This window comes from Pogoniulus pusillus, chromosome 4 (genome assembly GCF_015220805.1).
Source record: "Pogoniulus pusillus isolate bPogPus1 chromosome 4, bPogPus1.pri, whole genome shotgun sequence".
Taxonomy (NCBI): domain Eukaryota; kingdom Metazoa; phylum Chordata; class Aves; order Piciformes; family Lybiidae; genus Pogoniulus; species Pogoniulus pusillus.
The window spans coordinates 19,673,563-19,700,695 of NC_087267.1; the positions used below are offsets into that span (position 1 = coordinate 19,673,563).

The 27,133-nt window shown below is 63.1% G+C and overlaps 1 protein-coding gene across 2 annotated transcripts; it reads left to right on the forward strand.

Moving 5' to 3' along the window:
• The first annotated feature begins 4,462 nt into the window (after nucleotides 1-4,462).
• MAPK8IP2 (mitogen-activated protein kinase 8 interacting protein 2) lies at nucleotides 4,463-27,133 on the forward strand. Of its 2 annotated transcripts, XM_064142324.1 has the most exons (13): nucleotides 4,463-4,569; nucleotides 12,269-12,374; nucleotides 13,343-13,576; nucleotides 14,958-15,063; nucleotides 15,427-15,558; nucleotides 15,685-17,730; nucleotides 19,297-19,372; nucleotides 19,639-19,811; nucleotides 19,895-20,004; nucleotides 21,690-21,809; nucleotides 21,926-21,996; nucleotides 23,444-23,542; nucleotides 25,331-27,133. In XM_064142324.1, exons 1-13 carry the CDS (start codon nucleotides 4,505-4,507, stop codon nucleotides 25,401-25,403), a joined length of 3,411 nt encoding a protein of 1,136 aa, XP_063998394.1. In that variant the 5' UTR covers nucleotides 4,463-4,504; the 3' UTR covers nucleotides 25,404-27,133. The 2 variants fall into 2 exon arrangements, with proteins under 2 accessions (XP_063998394.1, XP_063998393.1); XM_064142323.1 differs by having other exon boundaries at nucleotides 15,427-17,730.

Sequence of the window (27,133 nt, forward strand, 5' to 3'; positions counted from 1 at the left end):
TGGGGGCGGGACGCGGGCGCGGCCAGGTGGGGAAGGCTCTAGGCCAATAGGAACGCGCGCCCCGTGATGGCGTTAGAGGCGCAGCCAATGAGCACTCGCGCCCTGTGTGACGCCAGGGGGCGGGGCCGGGCCGGCGGCGTGGCGGGGATGCGGCGGGGATGCGGCGGAACGTGGAGGTGAAGGCTCGGCTGCGGGAGGGGGTGCGGAGCGCGGCACAGCGGCTCGGCGGGCAGGGGCACGGGCAGGGGCAGCTGCTGGTCCAGGCCGACACCTTCTTCCGTGTGCCACGGGGCCGCCTCAAGCTGCGCCGCACCGCCGTGAGTGCTGGGAGAGGGAAAGGGCTCGGGAAGGTGCGGGTGGGAGGCTTGCCCCCTGCTCCTGAACCTGATCTGACCTAACCCTGCCCCAAGCCCTGCCTGATCCTGATCCCAACACTGCCCCGACCCCTTCATCGGCCTGCCTGATCTGGAGCCTGCCCCTGCCCAGTCTCGATCCAGCCTGACCCAAACTCTTGATTTGTCCTGCCTGGCCCTAGCCCTGGCCCTGCCTGATCTGGCCTAACCCTTGACCCTGCCTGAACCTGGCCCTGCCTTACCTAAGCTCTGACCTTTCCTGAGCCTTCCTTGCCTAGACTCTGCCCAAGGCTGATCCTAACCTGACCCAAGCCCTGCTTGATCTTGGTTAACCTCAACCCTGACTCTTCCTTAATCTGATTCCTTACTCTGACCTTGACCCTGACCCAGCCTGGCCTCACCTTGCCTGTTTACCTGACCTCGATCCACCCTGAGCTGTCCTGCCTGACCTTGCCTTGGCTTGCCTAACCCTGACCTTGACTTTCCCTCATCCTCGGCCTGATCCTGACGCTGATCCTAACTTTTCTTGAGCTTGACCTGGATCCCAATCCTGACCCTGATTCTGATCCTGACTTTCCTTTTCCTTGCCCATGACTTTCCTTTTCCCTGATCATGCCTGATCCTGACTTTCCCTGCTCCTGGCACTGCCCCTGATCCTGGCTCCAATCTGGATCTTGCCCCTGGTGCTTGTCCCTGAGCCTGATCCTGACTTCCCTTGTCCCTGTCGCTGCCCCTGCCAGGGCCAGGGGGAGCTGATTTTCTATGAGCGCCCTGACACCACAGGCCCCAAGCTCTCCACCTTCACCATCACCCCCACGGATGACCCTGACGGGCTGGAGGTGAGCACTGAGACACACCCCCCACCTCCCTCCAACATCTCTGAACCCTTCATGGGCACCCCGGGGCACTGGTTGGTGCTCCGGGCTGTGCCAGAGCAGCTGTGTGTTGGTGCCAGGTGGTGCTGGGGCAAGCACTGGGCATGCTAGGGGTGGTGAGGAAACGGCGACTCCTCTTCCTGTGCGGCCAGACACGGGTGCACCTGGACAGTGTGGAGGGGCTGGGGGACTTCCTGGAGCTTGAGGTGAATCAGGGGGCACAAGTGCCAGCCCAGGGGACACCCGGAGGGGCTCACACCCACCCCTGACTATGACTGTACCTGCAGGTGATGCTGAGCGAGGGGCAGAGCGAGGAGGATGGGCAACGCGTGGCAGAGCAGCTGCTGGTGGAGCTGGGGGTGTCTAAGAATGACCTGATCTCTGGGGCATACCTGGACCTGGTGCTGGGCACAAGTTAGGTGGGCACCAGGGGGCTTGGTGGGTTGCTCATGACAGGGGCAGAGCCCACCCTGTGCCTCCCACTGCCTGAACTGTGATCGTGCTGAAGGTGGTGGAGATGCAGCCATTCCATGACTGCCACTCTGTGCCCACCCCACAGACAGCTGTTGTCCCATGTCCACCAAACCCATAGCTGCCACCCTGTGCCCACCCCACCCATGGCTACTACCCCTGCCCACGCCACAAACACTGCAACTCTGTCCCCACCCTATGGCTACTGCCTCATGCCCGCTTCACTCATGGCTGCCACCCCATGGCCAACTGCCACCCCATGCCCACCACATAGACACTGTCCCTTGCCCACCCCATCAGCACTGGCTCATGGCCACCTCACCCATGGCCACTACCCCATGGTCTACTTCCAACCCATGTCCACCCCACAGACACTGTCCTTTGCCCACCCAAGGACACATTTGCCCCATGTCCACACCCCAAGTGGCTACCACCTCATGCCCACCCCCACCTCTAGCTGTCGTCTCATGCCCACTGCACAGGCAGCTACCACCCTATGCCCACCCCATCCTCTTCCCTTTGCTGCACAATAAAAGCCAGCCACCACTGGCATCTGTGTCTGGCTGATCTGTTGGGTACTGGGGCCTTGGTGCCAGCAGGGAGGCGGACGCCGTGTCTGGGGCAGCTCCAAGCTGTCCTGGGGGGGGGCTCAGGCTGAGCTAGGATTAGGGGAGGGAGGGCTCTGGGGTGCCAGGGGTGGAGGTGGGAGGCACGAGACTGATGCTGCAGCAGCAGATGGGTCAGCAGGGAGGGGAGGCAGGCAGAATCTGTGCTGCTGTGCCATCTGCTGCTGCCAGGGGGGACTGATCTTGGCCGGGAGGGGAGGGGGGATGCTTACCGTGGCCCTTTTGGGGGTGCAGGCCCCACCCCAACACCCTCTGGTTCTCCTTGAGACCAGAGGGGGGCACCCGCCCGCCGGTGCCCAGTGCCTGGTATGAGGTGAGTGGCACAGCTTGTGGGGGTAGGGGGAGTAGGAAGCAGAGGCTGTGGAATCCTGAACTTCTCTCCACCCCCAAATCCCTCCGGAGCGCCTTGTGGCTTCTGGACGCTCACCCCTGGGATCCCCCAGATCCTCCTCAGCACTCAACGGGCACAGTCCCCTCCTCCCCCTTGGCTCCTCTGGGCCATCGGCACCGGACACAAGCAGCAGGCAGCCCTGGGCACGGACGCCTGGCACGAACATCAGGCACAGAGGCTGGGCAGTCCCATGCACAGACACCAGGCAGCTCCGGGCACAGAGCCGGGCACAGACACCAGGCAGCTCTGGGCCGTCGACGCTGGGCAGGGGCAGCGGGCACGGCCGCGGCCGTTCAGCACCGGGACAGCTCCGCTTCAGCACCAGGCCGCGGACAGCTCCTGCGGCCGCCTCTGCCCGGCTCTGGCGGCTCCGCCCGCCCCCTGTGGACCCCTGCGCTCCTTATGGACCCTCCTGTGAACCCCACACCTGCCTACGGACCCCTTAGAGACCTCTCCTGTTGACCCCCCCCATAGACCCCTGCATCTCCCTAATGACGCCCTAAGGACCCCTGTACGCCACTATAGATTCTCCTGTAGACCTCCTTATAGACGCCTTATCCCATCCCCCCATCCCCTCTCCCTCCGAAGACCCTCCTATAGACCCCCTACGGACCTTCCTATAAAGCCCCCTTAGAGACCCTCCTATAGGGTATGGACCCTCCTGTAGCCCCCCGTCCCTCCCTATAGACCCCCTACATCTACCTATAGCTCCCCTGCTTCCGCTCTATGCAGCTCTCAGACTTCCTTTGGACGCCCCCTCCCCCCTCTCTATACCACCTCCAACCCCTTCTCTATTCTATTCCTCTGCCCCTCTTCTCCAGAGACCCCTCCCGGCTCCTCCCTGCTCCTCTCTAGATCCACCGGCCCCCCCTCTCCCTCCCTATACACCCCCTCCCTATATCCTCTCTGGTCCCTCCCTAGACCACCTACTGCCCCCGCCCTATCGCTTCCCTGTAAAGCTCCAAACTCCTCCCTATACCGCTCCTATAGCTCCCCACAACCCCTCCTTCCTAATTCCGCACCCCTACCCTTTCCTATACCGCTCCATACCTTCCCTATAGCTGCTGCAACGCCGCCTATACTGTCCCCAGCCCCTCCTTATACCGCTCCATCCCCACCTTAAATCCCTCCTCGCCCCTCCTTATACTACCCCTTTAGCCTCCCCAGCCCTTCCTCCCCACCTTGCAGCCCCCGCTCCTCCCTATATCTGGTCCCCCCCGCCTATACGGCCCCCATCACTCCACTATACCACCCCTACAGACCCTCCCTCAGTTCCTCCCCATACTGCTTCATCTCTCTATACCCTTCCTAGCCCCTCTTATACCACCCCTCCTCCCGATCACGCAACCCTTGCCCCTCCCTGTACCACACCATCCCTTCCCTGTACCGCCCCTATATCCCCTCTTCAGCCCCTCCCTATACTGCTCCATCCCTTCTCTATGCTCCCCCTTGCCCCTACTATACCACCCCTCCTGCCGATCACGCAGCCCTCGCCTCTCCCTATATCGCTTCATCCCCTTCTTATACCACTTCTATAGCACTCCCCCATCCCCTTCTTACACTTACTCCCTTCCCACCCGCCTATACCGCCCCCATCCCCTCCCTACATCGCCCCTATACCCCTCTCTCCCCACTTCCCCCTCATCCTTCATCCCCCGCCCCTTCTGACTCCTCCCTCCCTCTGACCACCCCCCCCCCCCATTCCCGTGTCCCCCCTCCCCCTCCCGCTCCCCCCGCCCCCCCCCCCCCCCGCTCTCCGCAGTCCGGCGCAGCCCCGGCCGGGAGAAGATGGCGGATCGAGCCGAGATGTTCTCGCTTTCCACCTTCCACTCGCTGTCCCCCCCCGGCTGCAGGTCAGGTCCGCTCCGCGGTTAGGGGGTGTGGGGCACGCACAAGCCCCAGGGGGGGTTATTATTGGGGGGTGAGGGGAAGATGCGGGACGTACCCCCTGAGATACCTCCGGGCACTGCGGGATGCTCTGCCCGCTACCCTGAGTACCGCGGAGCGGGGTGGGGGTGGGGGGGTGTTGTTGGGGGGGGTGTCCCTGGCTGCATCCTCCGCACCCCACCGCCCCCCGCCTTCTCCGTTCACCTTGGGGTGCGGCGGGGGCCTCGCACCGCCCTTAACGGCGCAGCAGCCGCCGGACGCATCCCGTCCCCCACCCCCACCCCAAACATCACCGGGTGCTGGGAAACGAGGCGGGGGGGGGGGCACTCTGTACCCTGCCCCACTGACCCCACTCACGGACAGTCAACACCCTCCCCCACGACCGGTCCCAGACACCCCACATCCATCTCAGACTCCCCCCCCCATCACCACGGCTTGGGGTGGTCGATCCCTGCTCTCAGCTCCCCCCGCCTCTCCCCGGTCTCATTTCCCCCTGCCACCCCAGACCTCCCCTCCTGGGGTCACGGTGTGTGTGTGTGTCCCCGGCGCAATGTCCCCCGCTCCCAGGCTCAACTCTCTGCTGGTTTTAACCCTCCCCGGGCCCAGACCCCCCAGCCCTGGGGTCAGGACGTTCCCCCCTCGCCCCAGACGCCCTCCCCGATTTCAGTGTGTCTGTCCTCTCCCGCCGGGTCATAACCCCCACTCCTCGTCCCAGACCCCCTTCCCGATCTCAGAGCCCCCTTCTTCCAGGGTCCCAGACCCCCTCCCCAGCCCTCCCCGCCTCCACCAAGGTTTCCCGACCGCCCCTCCCCAGGTCCCAGCAACCCCCCACGCCCCCGAGCCCAGGCTCCAGACCCCCTCCCCAGTCCAAGAACCCACCCCCAGGTCCCAGACCCACCCCCGCCGGTCCCACCGCCCCCTCCCCGGTGCCGCTGTATCCCGCCGGTGCGGGGGGAGCTGCCGCCGCCGCCCCTTTGTCTCTCCCGAGGCTCCGCAGCGGCCCCGGGATGCAGGATGCGGGACCCCCGGGAATGGGCCCGCAGGGGCTGGGGGGAGGTTTAGCAGGGGAGGGCAAACCCCCTCATCGAGGGTCCCCGATGGGGACCGGATTGGAAGGGTGGAGAGTGACAGCAGAGGGCATCTAGGAGGGTATCGGGAGGGATATCTGTGGGGCATCTACAGGGGTTTTGGGGGGCTTTGGTGGGGTATGGGCTGCAGGCAGAGGGGCTGGGGGTGTGTGGGCTGTGCCCTTGGTTACTGATGGCCTGCTCTGGGCAGGTGACGTGGCTGTGCCCTTCCTTCCTCTGGCATCCTCCTCTCCTGAGATGTCCTCTTCCCCTGGCATCCCCCTTCCCTTGGCATGAGATGTCCCCTGGTATCCCCCTCCCCACTCTGTCCCCTCGCCCTGGCATTCCCCTTCCTCACTCTGTCTCCTTCCCTTGGCGCCCCCTTTCCCATGTCCCTCTTCCCGTGGTGTTCACAGCAGGTCCCTGCCCTTCGCTGCAGCTGGGCCTGGGCCAGGGACATGTCCCAGCTATTGTTCCCAAGCCCCGGCCAGTGTCATGGGCAGAACAAAGCCCTTTGGTGGGTAGCAATGCCAAGGCTAAGAGAGTGGGATCCCCTCATCACCCTTGTGTCCCCATGTATCCCCCTCCTTGGTGACAGCTAACATGGTGGGGGGCACTCCAGAGGGCCTCTTGTCATCCCCTCTCTCCCTAGTGACATCTAACGTGATGGGGCACTCTGCAGAGTCCCCTCATGTCCTTCCTCCTGGTGACACACAGCATGGTGGGACATTCTTTGGAGGTCCTTTGGTATCCTCCCTGGGAGGGAGAAGGAGAAGCTGGCAAAGCTTGGAAGGGCCATGGTGGTGCCCATGCAGTAGAACCTCAGCAGGGTTCTTGGGTGGCTTTTGCCTGCTGGTCTAGGTGCTGGTCACAGGTTTGGGGTGGAGGACAACCCCTAGGGCCAGCACTCAGCTCCCTAGGGGGGATGACAATGGGCATGAGGTGGGCTGGTGGCACATTGGCTGTGCCAGTCCCTGGCTGGTTGCTGCAGGAAAAGCTGTGGCAGGAGAAGCTCTGCCAGGCCCAGGTGTCCTGGGAGCTGCTCTGGAAATGGGCAGGAAATTCCCTCCTCCTGGGGCTGCTCCTGCATCCCTCCCTGGCAACAGAGGATGTTTGACCTCTTTGAGGTCTGCCTCACTTGATGCTGCCTGGACCCCTCCCTTCCCATCTGCTCCTTGTCTCCCATGTGTCCCAGGTGCCCCTGGCAGTGTCCTGTGCCCGCAGCAATGCTGCTGCAGCTGGGACGTGGCCAAGATCCCCAAGGGCCCCCTCAGCTCTGGCTGGTGGCCCCATCCTACTGTGGTGATCTCAGCCCTCCATGGCAGCCCACCATGGCAGCCCACCATGGCAAGCCACCATCCTATTGTGGTGGTCCCATCCCACCATGGCAACCCCATCCCACCATAGTGGCCCCAGTGTGATGCCATCCCCACCATGGCAAACCCAGCCCCCTGTGTGTGTGTGAGCCTCATGCTCACCATGGCATCTTGCCAGAAGAACCCACCATCCTACTGTGGTGCTCCCATCCCACCATGGCCACCCCATCGCTTCGTGGTGGCCCCAGCTTGCTGCTGTCATTCCATCCCACAGTGACATCTCCTTATCCCACTGTGGCAGCCCTGTCCTGCTGTGTTCCTCTCTCCACGGCAACTCCATCCTGCTGTGGCGACCCCACCCCACCATACCACCCCTGTCCTGCTGTGGTGGCCTGATGCCACCATGATGCCCCATCTCCCTGCCATGCCTGCCTTAGCTCCTGAGTGCTGTGACCTAGAAATTTCAGCCGTGGTTTGTCACGATGGTGGCTCCCTGATGAGGGGGGACGTGGCCTCCTTGGGCAGCTGGAACCTGGCCACGCCAGGCTGTGCCATGCTGTGCCACCCCTTGACCAGGACATGGGCTGCTGGAGAAGCTAGTCCCTTGGGTGAACAGAGTCCAGGGTTGTAGAAGAACCTGCCCTGCTCCTGGTTCACAGCACCCAAGCAGGTGCTCACCTCAGGAGGACTCGTGGCAGATCTGGTCCCTGTCCATCCAGGTGGATGAGGGATGCCTGAGGCCCCTGTTCACCCCTGCGGAGTGCAGGAGGTCCCTGCAGGTTCTGTACCCAGCCCTGTGGCCAGCAGAGCAAATGCTGATGTCTGGTTGCCACCAACCCCAGGGCTCTGCTTGAGGTTCTACTCTCCCCCATATTTGAGGCTGTGCTCTTCCCATCTTGGGGGTCCTGCTTCCTCTCCCCCACCAGTCCTCAAGGTTCTGCTTCCCTAATCCTTAGGGCTCTGCTCCACTCTCCCAACCTGAAGGTGCTGCTCTCCCCCATCCTGGGGGCTATGTTCTCCCCATCTTGGAGGCTCTGTTCTCCCCATCCTGGAAGTTCTGCACCCTCCCACCCTTGAATTCTGCTCCCTCCCCCCCATTCTGGAGGCTCTGCTCTCCCCATCCAGGGGGCTATGATTCCCCTGATCCTGGAGGCTCTGCTCTCCCTGTCCTGAAGTTTCTTCTCTGCACCGTCGTCAGTGTTCTGCTCCCCCCCTATTCTGGAGGCTCTGCTCTCCTCATCCTAGGGGTTCTGCTCCTGCTGTCCCTGAGGTTCTGCTCCCTGGGGCTGCCCCACTGCTGGCTGGGGCTGCCCCACTACCAGTCGAGGCCACTCAGTGCCATCAGCAGCAGCCTGCTGTTTTCCTCACAAATCTGCCCATATTGGCTGTGCTCTCTGTGTCCTACTTCTGGGCATTAAGTGATTAGGGGACATCTCCTCCCTGCGCAACAGGGACCAGGTGCTGCAGAAGGGGGGCAAAGGATGTGGGGGGGAGCAGCTCTGGGGGCTGTAAGCCACCACCATGTGTGGGTCTGCTCCTGCTGCCAGCTGGGTGCTGGCACTGAGTCCAGTGAGGCCAAACAAGACCCCACCGAGGGCCCAGGAAGAGCTCAGTGATGCTCCAGCTAGACCCCAAATGAGACCCCGACAAGGCTCCAGTGGTGCCCCAGCTAAAACCCAAATGAGACCCCAACAGGGCTCCAGCTGTGCCCCAGCCAGACCCCAAATGAGACCTCAACAAGGCTCCATCAGTGCCCCAGCTAGAACCCAAATGAGACCTCAACAAGGCTCCAGCAGTGCCTCAGCCAGACCCCAAATGAGACCTCAACAGGGCTCCAGCTGTGCCCCAACCAGACCCCAAATGAGACCTCAACAAGGCTCCATCAGTGCCCCAACTAGAACCCAAATGAGACCTCAACAAGGCTCCAGCAGTGCCTCAGCCAGACCCCAAATGAGACCTCAACAGGGCTCCATCTGTGCCCCAACCAGACCCCAAATGAGACCTCAACAAGGCTCCATCTGTGCCCCAGACAGACCCCAAATGAGACCCCAGCAAGGCTCCAGCTGTGCCCCAGCCAGACCCCAAATGAGACCCCAGCAAGGCTCCATCTGTGCCCCAGACAGACCCCAAATGAGACCCCAGCAAGGCTCCATCTGTGCCCCAGACAGACCCCAAATGAGATCCCAGCAAGGCTCTAGCGGTGCCCCAGCCAGACCCCAAATGAGACCCAAACAAGGCTCCAGTGGTGCCTGAGCTAGAACCCAAATGAGACCCCAACAGGGCTCAAGTGGTGCCCCAGCTAGACCCTAGATGAGACCCCAACAAGGCTCCAGCAGTGCCCCAGCTAGACCCTAGATGAGACCCCAACAAGGCTCCAGCGGTGCCCCAGCTAGAACCCAAATGAGACCCCAACAGGGCTCAAGTGGTGCCCCAAATAGGACCCAATGAGACCCCGAGGGCTCCTGCAGTGCCCTGGCTAGATCCCAAATGAGACCCCAACAAGGCTTCAGCTGTGCCCCAGCTAGGAGCCAATGAGACCCCAACAAGGCTCCAGTGGTGCCCCAGCCAGACCCCAAATGAGACCTCAACAAGGCTCCAGTGGTGCCCGAGCTAGAACCCAAATGAGACCCCAACAAGGCTCCAGTGGTGCCCCAGACAGACCCCAAATGAGACCCCAACAAGGCTCCAGCGGTGCCCCAGCCAGACCCCAAATGAGACCCCAACAAGGCTCCAGTGGTGCCCTGGCTAGACACCAAATGAGACCCCAACAGGGCTCAAGTGGTGCCCCAAATAGGACCCAATGAGACCCCAACAAGGCTCCAGCGGTGCCCCAGCCAGACCCCAAATGAGACCCAAACAAGGCTCCAGTGGTGCCTGAGCTAGAACCCAAATGAGACCCCAACAGGGCTCAAGTGGTGCCCCAGCTAGACCCTAGATGAGACCCCAACAAGGCTCCAGCAGTGCCCCAGCTAGACCCTAGATGAGACCCCAACAAGGCTCCAGCGGTGCCCCAGCTAGAACCCAAATGAGACCCCAACAGGGCTCAAGTGGTGCCCCAAATAGGACCCAATGAGACCCCGAGGGCTCCTGCAGTGCCCTGGCTAGATCCCAAATGAGACCCCAACAAGGCTTCAGCTGTGCCCCAGCTAGGAGCCAATGAGACCCCAACAAGGCTCCAGTGGTGCCCCAGCCAGACCCCAAATGAGACCTCAACAAGGCTCCAGTGGTGCCTGAGCTAGAACCCAAATGAGACCCCAACAAGGCTCCAGTGGTGCCCCAGCCAGACCCCAAATGAGACCCCAACAAGGCTCCAGCGGTGCCCCAGCCAGACCCCAAATGAGACCCCAACAAGGCTCCAGTGGTGCCCTGGCTAGACACCAAATGAGACCCCAACAGGGCTCAAGTGGTGCCCCAAATAGGACCCAATGAGACCCCAAGAGGGCTCCTGCAGTGCCCCGGCTAGATCCCAAATGAGACCCCAACAGGGCTCCAGTGGTGCCCCAGATAGATCCCAAATGAGACCCCAACAAGGCTCCAGCGGTGCCCCAGATAGGAGCCAATGAGACCCCAACAAGGCTCCAGTGGTGCCCCAGCTAGACCCCAAATGAGACCCCAACAAGGCTTCAGCTGTGCCCCAGCCAGACCCCAAATGAGACCTCAGCAGGGCTCTAGTGGTACCCCAGCTAGACCCCAAATGAGACCCCAACAAGGCTCCAGTGGTGCCCCAGCTAGACCCCAAATGAGACCCCAACAAGGCTCCAGTGGTGCCCTGGCTAGACACCAAATGAGACCCCAACAGGGCTCCATCTGTTGCCCCAGCTAGACCCTAGATGTGACCCCAACAATGCTCTAGCTGTGCCCCAGCTAGACCCCAGATGAGACCCCAGCAAGACCCCAGTGATGCTCCATCAGGACCCCAATGAGGTCCCAAAAATACCTCACTGAGACCCCAGCAAGACTCCTATAAGATGTCATCAAGTCTCCAGTGATGCTGCAGCAAGACTGCAGTAAGCCCTAAGTAGACCCCAAAGGGGTCCCATCAAGACATCAACGAGGTCCCAGTGTGTACCCAGAATCATCACCACCAGAGGAGCCCCACAAGCCCTGCCCAGGTGCTGCTGTCCCCCAGTAAGGTGGCCAGAAGATCCCTGCTGGCAACCAGGTGCTGCTGCACCTCCCAGGTTCCTCAGACTGCTGTTATCCTTGAATGCAGCAACTTTGGTGGCACCATGGGCAAGATCAGAGTGTTGGGCCATCAGTGCTCCACCTGCTGTGGGTTTGGCTGGATGGATTTTGCTGAGGTGGGAATTTGGTGCCCATCATGGTGGTGGCATCAGCACCTCTGCCTGGCCAGATCTGATAGGCTCTCATGGGATCCTAGCATGGTGTGGTGGGAAGGGACTCGTGGACTTATCCAGTCCGATCCCCCTGCTCCACCAGGGGCACCCACAGCAGCTTGCCCAGGGTCACAGTGGCCAGGTGAGGCTGGAAGCTCTCCAGACAAGGAGACTCCACAACCTCTCTGAGCAGCCTGCTCCAGGCCTCCAGCACCCTCACAGTCAACAAGTTGCTCCTGCTGGAACCTCCTGGCTTCCACTTGGTGCCCATTGCTCGTTAGCCTGGCACTGGGCACCAAGGAGAGGAGTCTGACCCCATCCTCTTGCCCCTCACAAGTCCTTCAGCTCTCACTGAGTATTGCTCAGATGCCCTTTGCGGTTGCTCTTCTCCAGGTTCAGCAGAGGCTCTCTGCCTTTGCTGCTCAACAGAGATGCTGCAGGCCCCTCAGCATCTCCCCAGCCTCCACTGGATGCTCTCCAGTAGCTCCCAGTCTCTGGCACTGGGGAGCCCAGCACTGGCTCCAGTTCTCCAGCTGCAACCTCAGCAGGGCAGAGCAGAGGGGCAGGAGAACCTCCCTTGACCTGCTGGACACACTCTTCTCTATGTTCCCCAGGACACCCTTGGCCTTCTTGGCCATGAGGGCACATTGCTGGCTCATGGCATAACACCACCAGGATAACACGAGGCTGGCATTGAGCTGGGTGGGAGGGGACATGGTCCCATGCACCCCTGTGGCCTTTGCCATCCCTGTCACCTCCAACCTCCCTTGTCTTCTGCTTGCGGTCCCAGATGATGCCTGGACTGATGTTGGGGCACTGCCAGCCCATGCTTGTGGTGCCACTTGGCTCTTCAAGCCTTCGTGGTGCCACGGTGGGGAGCTGGTGGCATCTCCCTGAGGTTTGTGGTCGTGTCACTCATGCTGCCATGCCGGCCCCTCTGCCCAGGCCCCCCCAGGACATCAGCCTGGAGGAGTTTGATGACGAAGACCTGTCAGAGATCACAGATGACTGCGGCATCGGCCTCAACTACGACTCGGACCACTATGAAAAGGTGTGGGGACTGGAGGGGCACTGGGAGGGCACTGAGGGGGCAGCAGCCTAGCAAAGCTTGTCCTGGAGCCTAAGGTGCATGTTCCTTGTGTCTGGCTACCAATGGGATGTGCCGCAGAGTGCTGAGCCCAAGGACCTCAGCATGGCTGGGCACCCTAGGACCTCCCATCACACCTGGGCAAGCTGCATGAGGCGGTCACAGGGGGCAGGAGGGACACAGGGGACTCAGCAGCCAATCCCATGCTGGCCCTACCAGCTAGGTGCCCGCCTGCCACCTTGTTCCCCTGGCCATGATGGTTCCAGTGTCTCCCGTGGCTTTGGTGGCTGTGGTGGGTCTAGTGTCTCTCCTGATTCTGGTGGCCTTGGTGGCTTTGGTACCTCTGGTGGCTTCCCTGGCTCTGGTGGCTCCTATGGCTCCCTCAGCTCCCACAGATTTGGTGGCTCTCATGGCTCCAGTGACTTTGGTGGCTCTGGTAGCTCAGTGTCTTCCCAGGCTATGGTGGCTCTAGTAACTTCAGTGACTGGCAGCTTCAGTGGCTCCAGTGGCTTTGGTACATTCAGTGCCTCACATGGCTCTGGTGGCTCTGGCATTTTCAGTGCCTCACATGGCTCTGGTGGCTCTGATAGCTCCAGTCTCTTGGCTTTGGTGATTCTGGTGGCTCTGGTGATTTCAGTGGGTCTGGTAGCTCCCCTGTGCTCTCTCTGGAAGCTCCCCAGACTCTGGTGACTCCCCGGGCTCTGGTTGCTTCAGTGGCTTTGGTGGCCCTGGTGGCTCTGTCAGACATCTGTGTGGGTCATCCCAACCATGGAGTGCTGGGTACTGGGGCCAGGACAGGCAAGGTGCTGGCAGAGGGTCCTTGGCAGGGGACACTTTGCCCTTGGAGCCCCTCAGCGTGACGGGGCAGGGATGGTGCTAGCAGGGCCATCCCTTGGTGGCCGTGCCACTCTCACTCCGTGCCACCTCCCCAGGACTGTCTGGTGCTGGAGCGCGGGGAGCAGCCGCACCCGGTCTGCACCTTCCAGGAGGACTTCCAGGAGTTTGAGATGATCGATGACAATGAGGAGGAGGAGGAGGAGGAGGAGGAGGAAGAAGGCAACGATGCTCCCCCATCCCCTTCAGCCTCACCGGTGCCCTCACCTGTTCTGGAGGAGACCCAGAAGCTGCGACCTACCACCCTCAACCTTACTGCCCCGGGCACCCAGGTAAGGCTGGGACCATAGGCAGGGATCTCTGGCCCCCAACCCTGGGATCACTGCCCCCTTCCCCCCAGGGGTCTCTGTACCCTGCCCCAAGGCTGGTGGAAGAGGGGCGGGGGGGGCTTTGCAGGGTGTGACATGGAAAGGAACCCCTGCCCCAGGCACCAGGGTGGGCACAGAAAAGCAAAGATGGCACCAGCCAAGCTGGGGACACTGGGGAAGGGTTTGTGCCCACTCATGGCACCAAGTTGCCCAGGCTGTCTCTGTGCCTGAGGGCTGGTTGCTGACCGTGGGCATAGCTGGCTTTGTGTGCCAGCCTCATGTGCTGTGCCCCTCCCTGTTCCATGCCTGTGATCCGGGGCTCCCCCAGGGGGTGGGTGCATGTGGGGTGTCCCCGCTGGGGCGGCACTGCAGGGATGCCCCTGTGTCCCCGTGCACGTGTGTGCCAAGCCTCGCCACCGCAGCACGTGGGCAGCCGCCTGCAGCCACCGGTGTTGCCATGGTGCCAAGGCGGGGGGGGGCTTCTGAGATGCTGGGCACCCTTTCCCAAGAGGGCACTGGGATTTGGGAGGGGGGGGGGGTGGTGCTGGCACAGGAGAATGCCAAACCTCCAGGGTGGGAACCCGCTGCACCCGGGGGGTTGTGCTGGCACAGCCACATCCTGCTGTCACTCTGCTCTATTGTAATGGTGATGCCCAAACCCATGTGTCCAGGGTGCCAATCCCAGTTTTCCCCACTCCGTCCCATATGCACTGGTTCCAGGGCGGGATAAGACCTCATTGCCTCCCAACACCCATCCCTGGATCACTCCAGCACTCCTCCCTGGGCCAGTGATTGGCCCTCCCCACTGTGCCATGCTGGTGCGTGCCCACTGGCACATAGTGCCAGCCCCACCAGGATTATCACTTCCTGTGCTTCCTGAGGGAATGATCCCACCTCCTGGTGCCTCTTGGCTTCAGGGAGTGGCAGCTATGCCCAGCTCATCAAGTCAGGCTCCACTCCTGGGGGCAACAGGCACAGCCTGTGGGGGCCACAGCAGTGCCAGGCTGTTGTGCTCAGGGCAGTGTGGGGCAGGCATCTCACTGTCTCCCTGTCCTGTGCTGCCAGGCTGGGGCAGCTGGGGACGTAGCAGCTGTAATCCCAGCAAAGTCCCTGGGCACGTGGCACGGGCACTGACAAGCTGGTCAGGAGCACCAGCCATGCCAGGGGGCATCCCCAGGGCCTTGGGTGTCCTTGTGCCACCCTCTATGGGAATTGTAGCTCCTTGCCCTTGCCATGGCCCCGGATGTACCCCAAAGGCCCTGCCCCTTGTTTTGGCTGCCCCAAATCCACCCACCCCAGTACTCACCCACCCATTGCTCACGCCTTGGCACTGCTCTGCCCCCAGGACTCCCTGAACAACAACGGCAGCTTCCCCGTGCCCACTCATTGCACCACCTGGCAGGATGCCCTTCGCAACTCCTCCTCCTCCTGCTCCACTTCCTCACACACCGGTGAGCTTGGAGTGGGCATGGGCATGGGGATGGGCACCCCTTGTATTAACATCTGGTAGGGTTTTGGCCTTCGTGCAAAGCTGTGGGGCAGTGGCTGGCACTGGGTAACTCCTGAATTAACTTCTGGTGGGGTTTTGGCCCTGGTAAGGGGCTGCGGGTCAGAGGCTGGCACTGGGCACCCCTTGGGTTAAGTCCTGTGGTGGTGTTTTGCCTCTAGAAGAGGGCTGTGGGTGAAGGGCTGGCACCAGGGATCCCTTGGGTTAACTCCTGGTGGTGTTCTGACCCCGGAGCGGGGCGGTGGGGCAGCACCAGGCACCCCGTGGGTAGGCTCTGGTGACGGTGGGGCTCTGCCTTCCCTTGCAGGACACTCGTCGCCCCACGCCTGCATCCAGGATGGCCCCTGTCTGGAGACGCCCCCTGGGCTGCCCCCCGCCTCGCTGCCGCCCTCCTGCCCCTTTGACTCGCAGGGCAACAGCCCCGGGTGGCTGGCACATGGTAACCCCTCGCCCCCGGGCAGCGGGCAAGATTTGAACATGAACCTCATCTCCTCTGCGCTCCAAGCTCCACACGCCCCTGCCCGTCCCTGCCCGCTGCCCCCTCACCCCTCTCTCTCTCCAACAGGGCCCGCGGCACCTCCCGGCCACGCCGCCGGCCCCGATGCCACCTCGTCACCCGCACCCGCCGCCGGGCACCGTGCCACGCCCAGGCGCGAAGCGAGGCCCGGCCAAGGAGGTGGCACGGGGACCGGGAGCCCGGGGTCCCCCGCAGCCCACCGCGAGCAGCCCGGCTCCCCTCCAGACCCGGAGGAGCCGGCGGCCCTGGCCCTCACCCAGCGGCCGTCACCCAGGGGCACCTACCTGTGCCCCGCGGAGTCGCTGAGCTCCGACGGGGAGGGCACCCAGCCCGGGCGGGCAGTCAGCGTGCGCGGGCACCCCTCGGGCTCCTCGGAGACCACCTCGCCCTCCTCGGACCCTGGCATCGAGGCCGACCTGACCAGCAGGACCGGCAAAGGCTTCGTGCCCGGCGGGCGGCACGGGGAGGACCTGAGCTCACCCGGCTCCGACTCGGAGGTGGAGGGGGAGATCGCGGCGGCCTTCGGCGGCGGGCACCTGGTCAGCAACATGATCTCCTCCATCTCCGAGACCGAGCTGGACCTCAGCAGCGCCAGCAGCAGCGGCAGGTCCTCCCACCTCACCAACTCCATCGAGGAGGCCAGCTCCCCCGCCTCCGACATGGAGCCCGAGCTGGAGGTGCCCGGCCTGATGGGCATCAAGGACGCCCTGCTGCTGGATAAGGGCAAGGAGCAGGAGGAGGAGGAGGTGGTGGTGGAGGAGAAGCCGGAGAGGGAGGTGGTGAGGAGGGAGAGCTTGGCGGAGCTGAAGATAGAGGGTTACTACGACAGCCTCAGCCCCGTTGACCCCTGCGCCGTGCCCGCCGGGCAGACGGACGCCTCCAGCCCCCTGGACCTGAAGATCGACCCGGACCACGGCTTGGAGAGCATCCGGCGCTCCTTCTACCTGCCCGTGGGGCCCAAGCTGCTGCCCGAGGCGGACGAGGAGGACAACAGCGACTTCGAGTCGGACTCGGAGTCGGAGCCGGACCTGAGCGAGGACTCGGACTCGCCCTGGCTGCTCAGCAACCTGGTGAACAAGATGATATCGGAGGGTTCCTACCCCATCAAGTGCCCGGACGAGTGCTTCCAGCAGGGCCACTCGCTCTGTGACACCATCTCGCCAGCCTCAGACCTGGAGCCCGAGATCCTGAGCGAGGCGCTGGAGCCTGGCACGCCTCCCTCGCCGCTGGGCACGGGCGAGCCGGGCGCCCTGCCCCGTGCCATCGAGCTGGTGGACATGGAGACACTGCGCAGCTCCCTGCGGGAGGACGGGGAGGCGGGCACCGAGCCGCTGCCCGAGCTGCCCAGCGATGAGCCGGGTCCTTTCCTCTTCATGAGCAACCCCACCAACGACACCATCGCGCCCGTTACCATCGACCGGCTGGGCACCACCGAGGTCCTGGCCAGCTTCGGCTGCCGCCCCGCCCCGCCCCGCGGCTCCCCTGGCAGCCAGCCTGGCGTCGGGGAGCACCGCAGCGCCGCGGCGCCGCCGGGCACCGGCCCCCAGGGCTGGGCCGTCGACAGGGACCTGGACTCGGGCGTCCTGGAGGCCGATGCCATGATCGATGACGTTCGGTTAGCTCCGCCGGGGCCCGATGCCGTCTCGCCCGTTCTGGACGTCTCCACCGCCAAGACCAACCGCGGGTTCACCATGGCCTTCTCCAGCCAGCAGCAAGAGGAGGAGGAGGAGCTGCCCTACCTGAAGGGTTCCCCATTTCCCGAGGAGCAGCTGCAGGGAGGTTTCGGGGGGCCGGCAGCTGGCACCCCCGGGCTGGCAGAGCCGCGGGCACGGGACGAGTCGCTGGCCTACGACGCTCTGAAGTACACGCTGGTGGTGGACGAGCACACCCAGCTGGAGCTGGTCAGCCTGCGGCGCTGCACCTCGGTGCTGAGCGACGACAGCGACCTGCTGCCCGCCGGCGATGACGGCGACGGGCACGGGCTGGGCGCCCCCGACTCCCACAGCTCCTCCGAGGACTCATCCCCGGAGGCCGACCTCCACTTCTCCAAGAAGTTCCTCAACGTCTTCGTCAACAGCACCTCACGCTCCTCTAGTGAGTCACTCGGGCCGGGCCGTGCCCTTTGCTGCCATGCCGTGCCATGCCGTGCCATGCCGTGCCATGCTGTGCCATGTCAAGTCACGGTTCCTATGTCATGGTGTGTCACATCGTGAGCCGTGCTGTGTCATGCCCCACCATACTATGTTGTGCCATGCTGCACCATGCCCTGCCATACTATGTTGTGCCATACTGCAGCATGCCCTGCCCTGCTATCAGAGAATCAGTCAGGGTTAGAAGGGACCACAAGGATCAGCCAGTTCCAAGCCCCCTGCCATGCCCAGGGACACCCTAGCTGGCCACAGCCTCATCCAGCCTGGCCTTAAACACCTCCAGCCATGGGGCCTCAAGCACCTCCCTGGGCAACCCATGCCAGGCTCTCACCACTCTCATGCTCAACAACTTCCTCCTCACGTCCAGCCTGAACCTACCCATCTCCAGCTTTGCTCCATCCCCCCCAGTCCTGTCACTCCCTGACAGCCTAAAAAGTCCCTCCCCAGCTTTTTTGTAAGCCCCTTCAGATCCTGGAAGGCCACAAGAAGGTCACCTGGGAGCCTCCTCTTCTCCAGACAGAACAGCCCCAACTCTTTCAGTCTGTTCTCATAGCAGAGCTGCTGCAGCCCTCTGAGCATCATGATATGCTATGCCATATCGTGCTGTGCTGTGCCATGCTGTTGTGTGCCATGCCAAGATGTGCAATGCTGCATCATGCCCTGCCCTGCTGTGCCATGTCATTCTGGGCTGTACCATGCCATGCCATACTGTGCCATATTGTGCCATGTCATGTCAACTCAGGATGTGCTGTCGTGCCCTTCAATGCCATGATGTGCCATGCCTGTGCTATGCTGTGATGTGCCATGCCATGCCACTCAATGCCATGCTATGCATCCTGGGCTGCTTGGTGTGCTGTTGGCAGGCTGGCTGCCCTTCACCATCCTCCCTTGGCCATGGCATCATCCCTGGGTGGCATGGCACAACATGGTACAGCATGGGAGATGGGGCAGGTTGGCATGGGGGGGCATGGGACTGGACCTAAGGTTTTCTGGCATAGGGCTGGACCCAGCAACCATGGCCTCTATCTCGTGGGGCTGGACCCAACTGCCATGGGGTTTCCACCATGGGGCTGGACTCCAAGGCCATGGGTTCTCCACCATGGGGCTGGACCCAATGTCATGGGTTCTCCACCACAGGGCTGGACCCCAAGGCCATGGCTTCTCCACCATGGAACTGGACCCAACAGCTGTGGGTTCTCCACCATGAGGCTGGACCCCAAGGCCATGGGGTCTCCACCATGGGGCTGGACCCCAAGGCCATGGGTTCTCCACCATGGGGCTGGACACCAAGGCCATGGGGTTTCCACAATGGAGCTGGACCCAACAGCCATGGGTTCTCCACTCTGGAGCTAGACTCAACAGCCATGGCTGTGGGCTCAGGGAGACACCCCCCAAAGTCAGAGCCTTGAATCCATAGGTGATAGCCAGCAGCTCTGCAGCCTCCCCCAGCACATAGTGGGATGAGAGCTGTTCCCCAACCCCATGGTAACCTCCTCCATCTCCTCTGCAGGCACAGAGTCCTTTGGGCTGTTCTCCTGCATGGTCAATGGGGAGGAGCGGGAGCAGACCCACCGCGCTGTCTTCAGGTGAGTACCAAGCCCACCATCACCACGGCCGTGGGCAATGCTGGGGGCTCTTGCAGGAACTCCCATGTCACAGAATACATGGGGTTGGAAAGGGCCCTCCAAGGTCACCTTCTTCAGCCTCCCTGTGCTCACCTCACCAGGAACATCTCCAACTAGATGAGGTTGCTCAGGGCCCCATCAGTGTTCTTCATGGCTGGGGCTTCCACCACTTCTCTGGGCAAGCTGTTAGAGTGTTTCACCTCCTTCTTCCACCCATCTCCACCCAGGTTCATCCCTCGCCACGAGGATGAGCTGGAGCTAGATGTGGATGACCCCATCCTGGTGGAGCTGGAGGAGGATGACTACTGGTACCGGGGCTACAACATGCGGACAGGGGAGCGCGGCATCTTCCCAGCCTTCTACGCCCACGAGGTGGTTGGCCAAGCCAGGGACACCATCGGTAGGACCCCGTGAGGGGCTCTCCAGAGAGATAGTGGGTGGCATTGGTGGTCCTGGGGCACTGTCTCCACCTTCCCCATGCAGGTCTGAAGAGGAATCCATGCTGGGTGGAGAGGTTCAACGTCCAGTTCCTGGGCTCAGTGGAGGTCCCGTACCACCAAGGCAATGGCATCCTCTGTGCAGCCATGCAGAAGGTCAGTGGTGGTGGTGGTCTCCCTCTCCTCACCCCAAACTCAGCCTGCCCTCTTAATGCCTACTTTCATGGGTACAGGAGTTGTTGGGTTAAGAACTGGCTGATGGTTGGGCCTGAAGAGTAGTGGTGCATGGAGTTACTTTCAGTTGCTGGCTGGTTGCCAGTGGTGGTCCTCAGGGCTCACTGCTGGGACCAGTTCTGTTTGGTGTCTTCAGCAATGGTCTGACCAAGGGGATCAAGGCTCCCTCAGGCAGCTTGCAGATGACACCAGGTGGGGTGGGATGTTGATCTGCTGAATGGTTGGAGGATCAACAGAGAGATCTGACCAGGCTGGATCCATGGGCCAAGGCCACTGGGATGAGGTTCACCAAGGCCAAGGGCTGGCTCCTGTTCTTGGGTGACAACAACCCCAAGAAGGCTCCAGCTTGGAGGTAGAGTGATTGGAAACTGCCCAGTGCGGGGGTTGGTGGCTGGAGATGAGCCAACATGTGCCAAGTTGGCCAAGAAGGCCACCAGCAGCCTGGCCTGGATCAGCAATGGTGTGGCCAGCAGGAGCAGGGCAGGGATTGTCCCCCTGCACTGGGCACTGCTGAGGCCAAAAGTGGAATGCTGGTGTCAGTTCTGGGCCCCTCACTCCGAGAAGATCATTGAGGGGATGGAGCAGGTCCAGAGAAGGGCAACAAAGCTGGGAAAGGATCTGGAAGGAGAAGGGTCTGGAGAACTTGTGAGGAGCAGCTGAGGGAGCTGGGGTTGTTGAGCCCGGAGAGAAGGAGGCTGAGGGGAGACCTGGACTCTAGAGCTCCCTGCAAGGAGGCTAAAGGCAGGTGAGGGTTGGTCCCTTCTGCCAAGGGACAGAACAAGAGAAAATCACAGAATCATAGCGTCATAGAATCAGTCAGGGTTGGAAGGGACCACAAGGATCAGCCAGTTCCAACCCCCCTGCCATGCCCAGGGACACCCTACCCCAGAGCAAGCTGCCCACAGCCTCATCCAGCCTGGCCTTAAACACCTCCAGCCATGGGGCCTCAACCACCTCCCTGGGCAACCCATGCCAGCCTCTCACCACTCTCATGCTCAACAACTTCCTCCTCACGTCCAGTCTGACTCTCCCCACCTCCAGCTTTGCTCCATTCCCCCCAGTCCTGTCACTCCCCAGCTTTTTTGTAGGCCCCCTTCAGATCCTGGAAGGTCACAAGAAGGTCACCTGGGAGCCTTCCCTTCTCCAGACTGAACAGCCCCAACTCTTTCAGTCTGTCCTGACTGCAGCCCTCTGAGCATCCTCGTGGCCCTTCTCTGGACACACTCCAGCATCTCCACATCCCTCTTGTAATGAGAGCTCCAGAACTGGACCCCACTTCAAGTGGGGTCTCAGCAGAGCGGGGTAGAGGGGGAGAATCACCTCCCTTGACCTGCTCAAATGGTCTCAAGCTGCCTCAGGAGAGGTTGAGGTTGGCCATGAGGAACGATTCCTGCCCCTTGAGGCTTGTCTCAGGCTGCCCATGGCAGTGTTGGAGTCCCCATCCCTGGGAGGTGTTCGAGAAACCTGTGGGCACGGCACTTGGTGCCACGATTCAGTGGACCATGGTGGGCGTGGGGTTGATGGTTGGACTCAGTGACCTTGGAGGGCTCTCCCAACCCCAACCCCTCTGTGCCCTTCCCCGCCTTGGTGCCCCCCTGCCTCCCCAGATTGCCACCACCAGGAAGCTGACGGTGCACCTGCGCCCGCCGGCCAGCTGCGACCTGGAGATCACGCTGCAGGGCATCAAGCTGATCCTCACCGTCACAGAGTACAGCCAGGACGAGGAGGTAGCGGGGCTGCGGTGGGCATGCCTAGGGCGGGGGGCACTGCTGGGGGTGTCTGGGCACCTGCTCTGCCCTCCAGCCAGGCACCCACAGGGCGGCTGTGCCCCTCACTCCCCTAGTTCGAGCGGTGCAGCCACTTCTTCCAGATGAAGAACATCTCCTTCTGTGGGTGCCACCCACGGAACAGCTGGTGAGACCCCCACCCCAACCCCATAGACCATAGACCATGGCACCCCCCCGGCCCCTCCAACACTCTCAGAGTCTGAGGACCCCTTGGCTCCTCCTTCAGTGCTTCCAGAACGCCCCCCCCCCCCCCCCCTCCAGTCTCAAAGAACCTCCAGACCCTGCTCCACTGCTCCCAGCCATGAGGGACTTCCTGCAACCTGCAACTCCAGCCCTCAAAGCCACCCCTTCTTCAGTGCTCCCAGCCCCAAAAGAGCCCCCCAGACCCTTCTTCAGTGCCCCCAGCCCCAAAAGAGCCCCCCAGACCCTTCTTCAGTGCCCCCAGCCCCAAAAGAGCCCCCCAGACCCTTCTTCAGTGCTCCCAGCCCCAAAAGAGCCCCCCAGACCCTTCTTCAGTGCTCCCAGCCCCAAAAGAGCCCCCCAGACCCCTGTTCTGTGCTCCCAGCCCCAAAAGCCCCTCTCAGACCAGGATCCCAAGTCCTGTGAGAACGTCAGATCCCTACTCTGGTCCCCAGGAGCCCCCAGACTCCCCCCACTTCAGCACTCCCACAGCCAAGGGACCGCTCCCCAGCCCAGTGTTTCCAACCCCAAAGGAGCCCCCTCCAGTACTGCCAGTCCCAGAGGACCCTCCAGACCAGCCCCCCAGCCCCAAACGATCCCCTGGAGCCCCCCTCCAGTATTGCCAGCCCCAATAGGTCATTTCAGCCCAGTGCTCCCAGCCCAAAGGGACCTCCCCCAGCCCAGCACCCCTAGCCCCAAAGCACCCTCCAGACCCACCCTCCAGTACTCCCAGACCCCGCCACCCAGCCCCACTACTGCCAGCCCCAAAGGACCCTCCAGACCAGCATCCCCAACCCCAAAGCATCCCCCAGACCCTCCCTTCAGTGTTCCTAGTCTCAAGAGACCCCCCCCAGCCCAGTACTGCCAGCCCCAAAGCACCCTCCAGACCGACCCTCCAGTACTCCCAGCCCCAAGAGACCCTCCCCAGCCCACTACTGCCAGCCCCAAAGGATCCTCCAGACCAGCACCCCCAGCCCCAAACCATCCTCCAGACCCCCTCTTCAGTGCTCCCAGCCCCAAAGGTGCCCCCAACCCCCTGCTCAATGCGCCCAGTCCCAAAGGAGCCCCCTCCAGTACTCCCAGTCCCAAAGTACTCTCCAGACCAGTACCTCCCCCCAACCCCAAGGCTCCCCCTGCAACCACCTCTCTGGCACCCCCACCCCCAAAGGAGACCCCTCCTGCCCCTCCTCAGATGCCCTCCAGCATTTTCAGCTCCAAGGCTGCCCCCTTAGGTCCCTTGTGGTGCCAGTCCAGGTGCCCCTACTCAATCCCAAGCCCCAAAGCCCTGCTGGGGTCCCCTCTACAGACCTGCCCCTACCTTGGGGGACAGGATCAGGGGTGCTCTTTCCCAGGGCAGCACTGGGGTTCCCCCCTGACCCCTCCTGCCCTGGCAGCTACTTTGGGTTCATCACCAAGCACCCAGTGCTGAGCCGCTTCGCCTGCCACGTCTTCGTCTCACAGGAGTCCATGCGGCACGTGGCCGAGTGTGTCGGGTATGCTGGGCACGGGCACGGGGGCACATGGGCAGTGGCACTGCCGGTGGGGCCATTGGCACTGCCAGTGCCGGGGAACGGGGGCTGGGGGCGAAGGCACTGCGGTGCCAAAGGCTGGGGTGCCAGGAAGCTGGGTGCTGGGTGTGTGGGTGCCAGGGGTGCTGGGTAGCAGGGGTCTGGGCAGGCTGGGGGGGGTTTGGGGGCTAGGGGTGCCAGGGCTGGGAGTGTGAGGAAGCTGGGTGGTGGGTGTGTGGGTGCCTGGGGAGCAGGGGTCTGGGCATGCTGGGGGATTTGGGGGCTGGATGTGCCAGGGCTGGTGGTGCCAGGGCTGGGAGTGTGAGGAAGCTGGGTGGTGGGTGTGTTTGTGCCAGGAGTGCTGGGTAGCAGGGGTCTGGGCATGCTGGGGGGCTTGGGGGCTGGGGGTGCCAGGGGTGCTGGGTAGCAGGGGTCTGGGCATGCTGGGGGGCTTGGGGGCTAGGGGTGCCAGGGGTGCTGGGTAGCAGGGGTCTGGGCATGCTGGGGGGCTTGGGGGCTGGGGGTGCCAGGGGTGCTGGGTAGCAGGGGTCTGGGCACGCTGGGGAGCTTGGGGGCTGGATGTGCCAGGGCTGGGGATGCCAGGGCTGGGAGTGTGAGGAAGCTGGGTGGTGGATGTGTGGGTGCCAGAGGTGCTGGGTAGCAGGGGTCTGGGCATGCTGGGGGGCTTGGGGGCTGGGGGTGCCAGGGGTGCTGGGTAGCAGGGGTCTGGGCATGCTGGGGGGCTGGATGTGCCAGGGCTGGTGGTGCCAGGGCTGGGAGTGTGAGGAAGCTTGGTGGTGGGTGTGTGGGTGCCAGAGGTGCTGGGTAGCAGGGGTCTGGGCATGCTGGGGGGCTTGGGGGCTGGGGGTGCCAGGGGTGCTGGGTAGCAGGGGTCTGGGCATGCTGGGGGGGCTTGGGGGCTGGGGATGCCAGGGTGCTGGGTAGCAGGGGTCTGGACATGCTGGGGAGCTTGGGGGCTGGGGGTGCCAGGGCTGGTGGTGCCAGGGCTGGGAGTGTGAGGAAGCTTGGTGGTGGGTGTGTGGGTGCCAGAGGTGCTGGGTAGCAGGGGTCTGGACATGCTGGGGAGCTTGGGGGCTGGGGGTGCCAGGGCTGGTGGTGCCAGGGCTGGGAGTGTGAGGAAGCTTGGTGGTGGGTGTGTGGGTGCCAGAGGTGCTGGGTAGCAGGGGTCTGGACATGCTGGGGAGCTTGGGGGCTGGGGGTGCCAGTGCTGGTGGTGCCAGGGCTGGGAGTGTGAGGAAGCTGGGTGGTGGGTATGTGGGCGCCAGGGGTGCTGGGCAGGCGGGGGGGTTTGGGGGCTGGATGCGCCAGGTCTGTGGATTAAGGGAACTGAGGGCACCAGGGTTAGGGATGTGAGTGTGTGGGTGGCAGGGGTGCCGGGTGGCAGGGGTCTGGGCATGCTGGGGTGTCTGGTGCTGGAAGCTAGGAATGCCAGGGCTGGGAGTGCCAGGTGTGGTGAAGGGGCTTAAAATGGATGCAGGGGAGCTGGGTGCTGGGTGCCAGGTCTGGGCTGGAGGTTTGTGTGCCAGGGCTTTGTGTGCAGGATGATCTGGCTGTGCTGGCTAGCAGGGGCTGGCAGTGCCAGGAGGACTGGCTCTGCCAGAGCTGGGGGTGCCAAGATCTGGGTACAGGGATCTGAGTGCTGGGGGGGAGGGGGTGTTGGCTGTGCTGGGGGATACAGGGAGTGCCAGTGCCAGGGCTGGGGGCGCAGGGGGTGCCAGTGCCCCGTCCTGAGCCCGCTGTGCCCCCTGGCAGCCGAGCCTTTCAGGAATACTACCAGGAGCACCTGGAATATGCCTGCCCCACAGAGGACATTTACCTGGAATAGGAGGGGGCAGCGCTGCCCAGTGCCCCCCCAGAGACTCTGAGTCCTCTCTGCCAGCCGGCTTGGCCCCCCCCGCCCCCCTGCTCCAGCCCCACCAGAGTCCCCCCCAGGCACACCCTCACTGCTGCTTCTTTTTGGGGGGGGAGGGGGGCCGGGGGCCACCCCCACAGCCATGGACCCTGTGGGTGGGTCCTGGGTTCCCCCAGCCCTGGGGGGTGACATAGCCGAGCCTAAAGGGGGGGGGGGGGGGGGGGGGGGGCTGGGGGAGAAGCTTCCCCTCCCCTGCATGAGCAAAGCCAGCCCAGGAGCCCACCCCACTCCTGCAGGGGGCAGAGGTCAAATGGGGGGCACACATCAGCTGGGGAGTGGGGACTCAGGGAGGGGTGGTGGGACTGGGGAAGGCCTTGGGGGGCTGATGGCTGCAGGGGGAGGGGGGTGCTGGGGTGAGCACTCCCAGCCATGACACCCTCTCTGTGCTGTCCCCCACCTTGCATAGCAGCAGCACCACCCCCCAGCCTTCTGGGGGGCCCCTACCCCATATCTGCAGCCCCCCCCCCACCCTGGAAAGCCTACGTGCCCCAGGGAGGCTCCCTGGACTCCGAGCCTGCCAGCAGCTCCTGGCCCCTGCCCTGTCCCCAGCCCCTGCACCACCACTGCTCTGCCACCTTTTCCTGCCCTGGGGGGGTCCATGGTGGCCATGGGAGCACCCTGACCTGAGGCCAGGCTGGCCATGGTGGCATGGGGCCACATTGGCAATGGGACCACACCAAAGTGAAGCCACACAAGCCCTGCTGGCCATGAGGCCATGCTGGCTGTGGAGACGTGGTGGCCACAACACCACAGGATCATGCTGACCATGGGGCTGTGGGGGCCATGGTGGCCATGGAGACATAGTGGCCATAAGGGCTTGAGACCACACTGGCCATAGAATGATGCTGGCCATGAAGCCATGGTGACCAGGATGTCCTGGTGGCCACAGGGTTGTGGTGCCCATGGGAACACAGTGGCCATGAAGCCATGGTGACCAGGGAGTCCCGGTGGCCGTGGGATCATGGTGACCATGGGACCATGCTGACTACGAGGCCATGGTGGCCATGGAGCTATGGTGGCCATTGAGCCATGGTGACCCTAGCATCATGCAGACCATGGGATCACATTGGCCATGAGGCCATGGTGGTCACAGGATCAGGCTGACCATGAGGCCATGGAGCCATGGTGAGCATAGGACCATGCTGACCATGGGACCAAGCTGACCACGAGGCCATGGTGGCCATAAAGACATGATAGCCATGGAGCCAGGGTGACCATGAGATGCAGGACCCATACTCGGCTGGGGCGGGGTCGGGGGGCTCCCCACAGTGCAGAGGGGACACACAGACAGTGCCACCAGCCCCACGGGACCCCCCCCGCCCCCAGCCTGGCTGTGTTTGCCCTGCGGAGGGAGGCCTGGCGGTGGCCTGGGCAGGGGCCATCCCCTCTCTGGGCTGCTGGCCCCGGTGGCCTCCTCTGCTTGCCGGCCCCGTGCCTCACCCCGTGCCTCGCCCCGTGCCCGTGTCGTGCCCGCACCGCCACCCGCCGCACCCCGGTATTTATCTGGCACCCAACCGACACCAGGACCCCCCCCCCAACCCCCCAGCAGCTGCCACTTGTACAAACCCCGGTGCCCGGTTCTGCCCCCTCGCTGCCACCTCATCACCCACCTGGTCTTTCAATAAAATATATGCTTGGTGTGA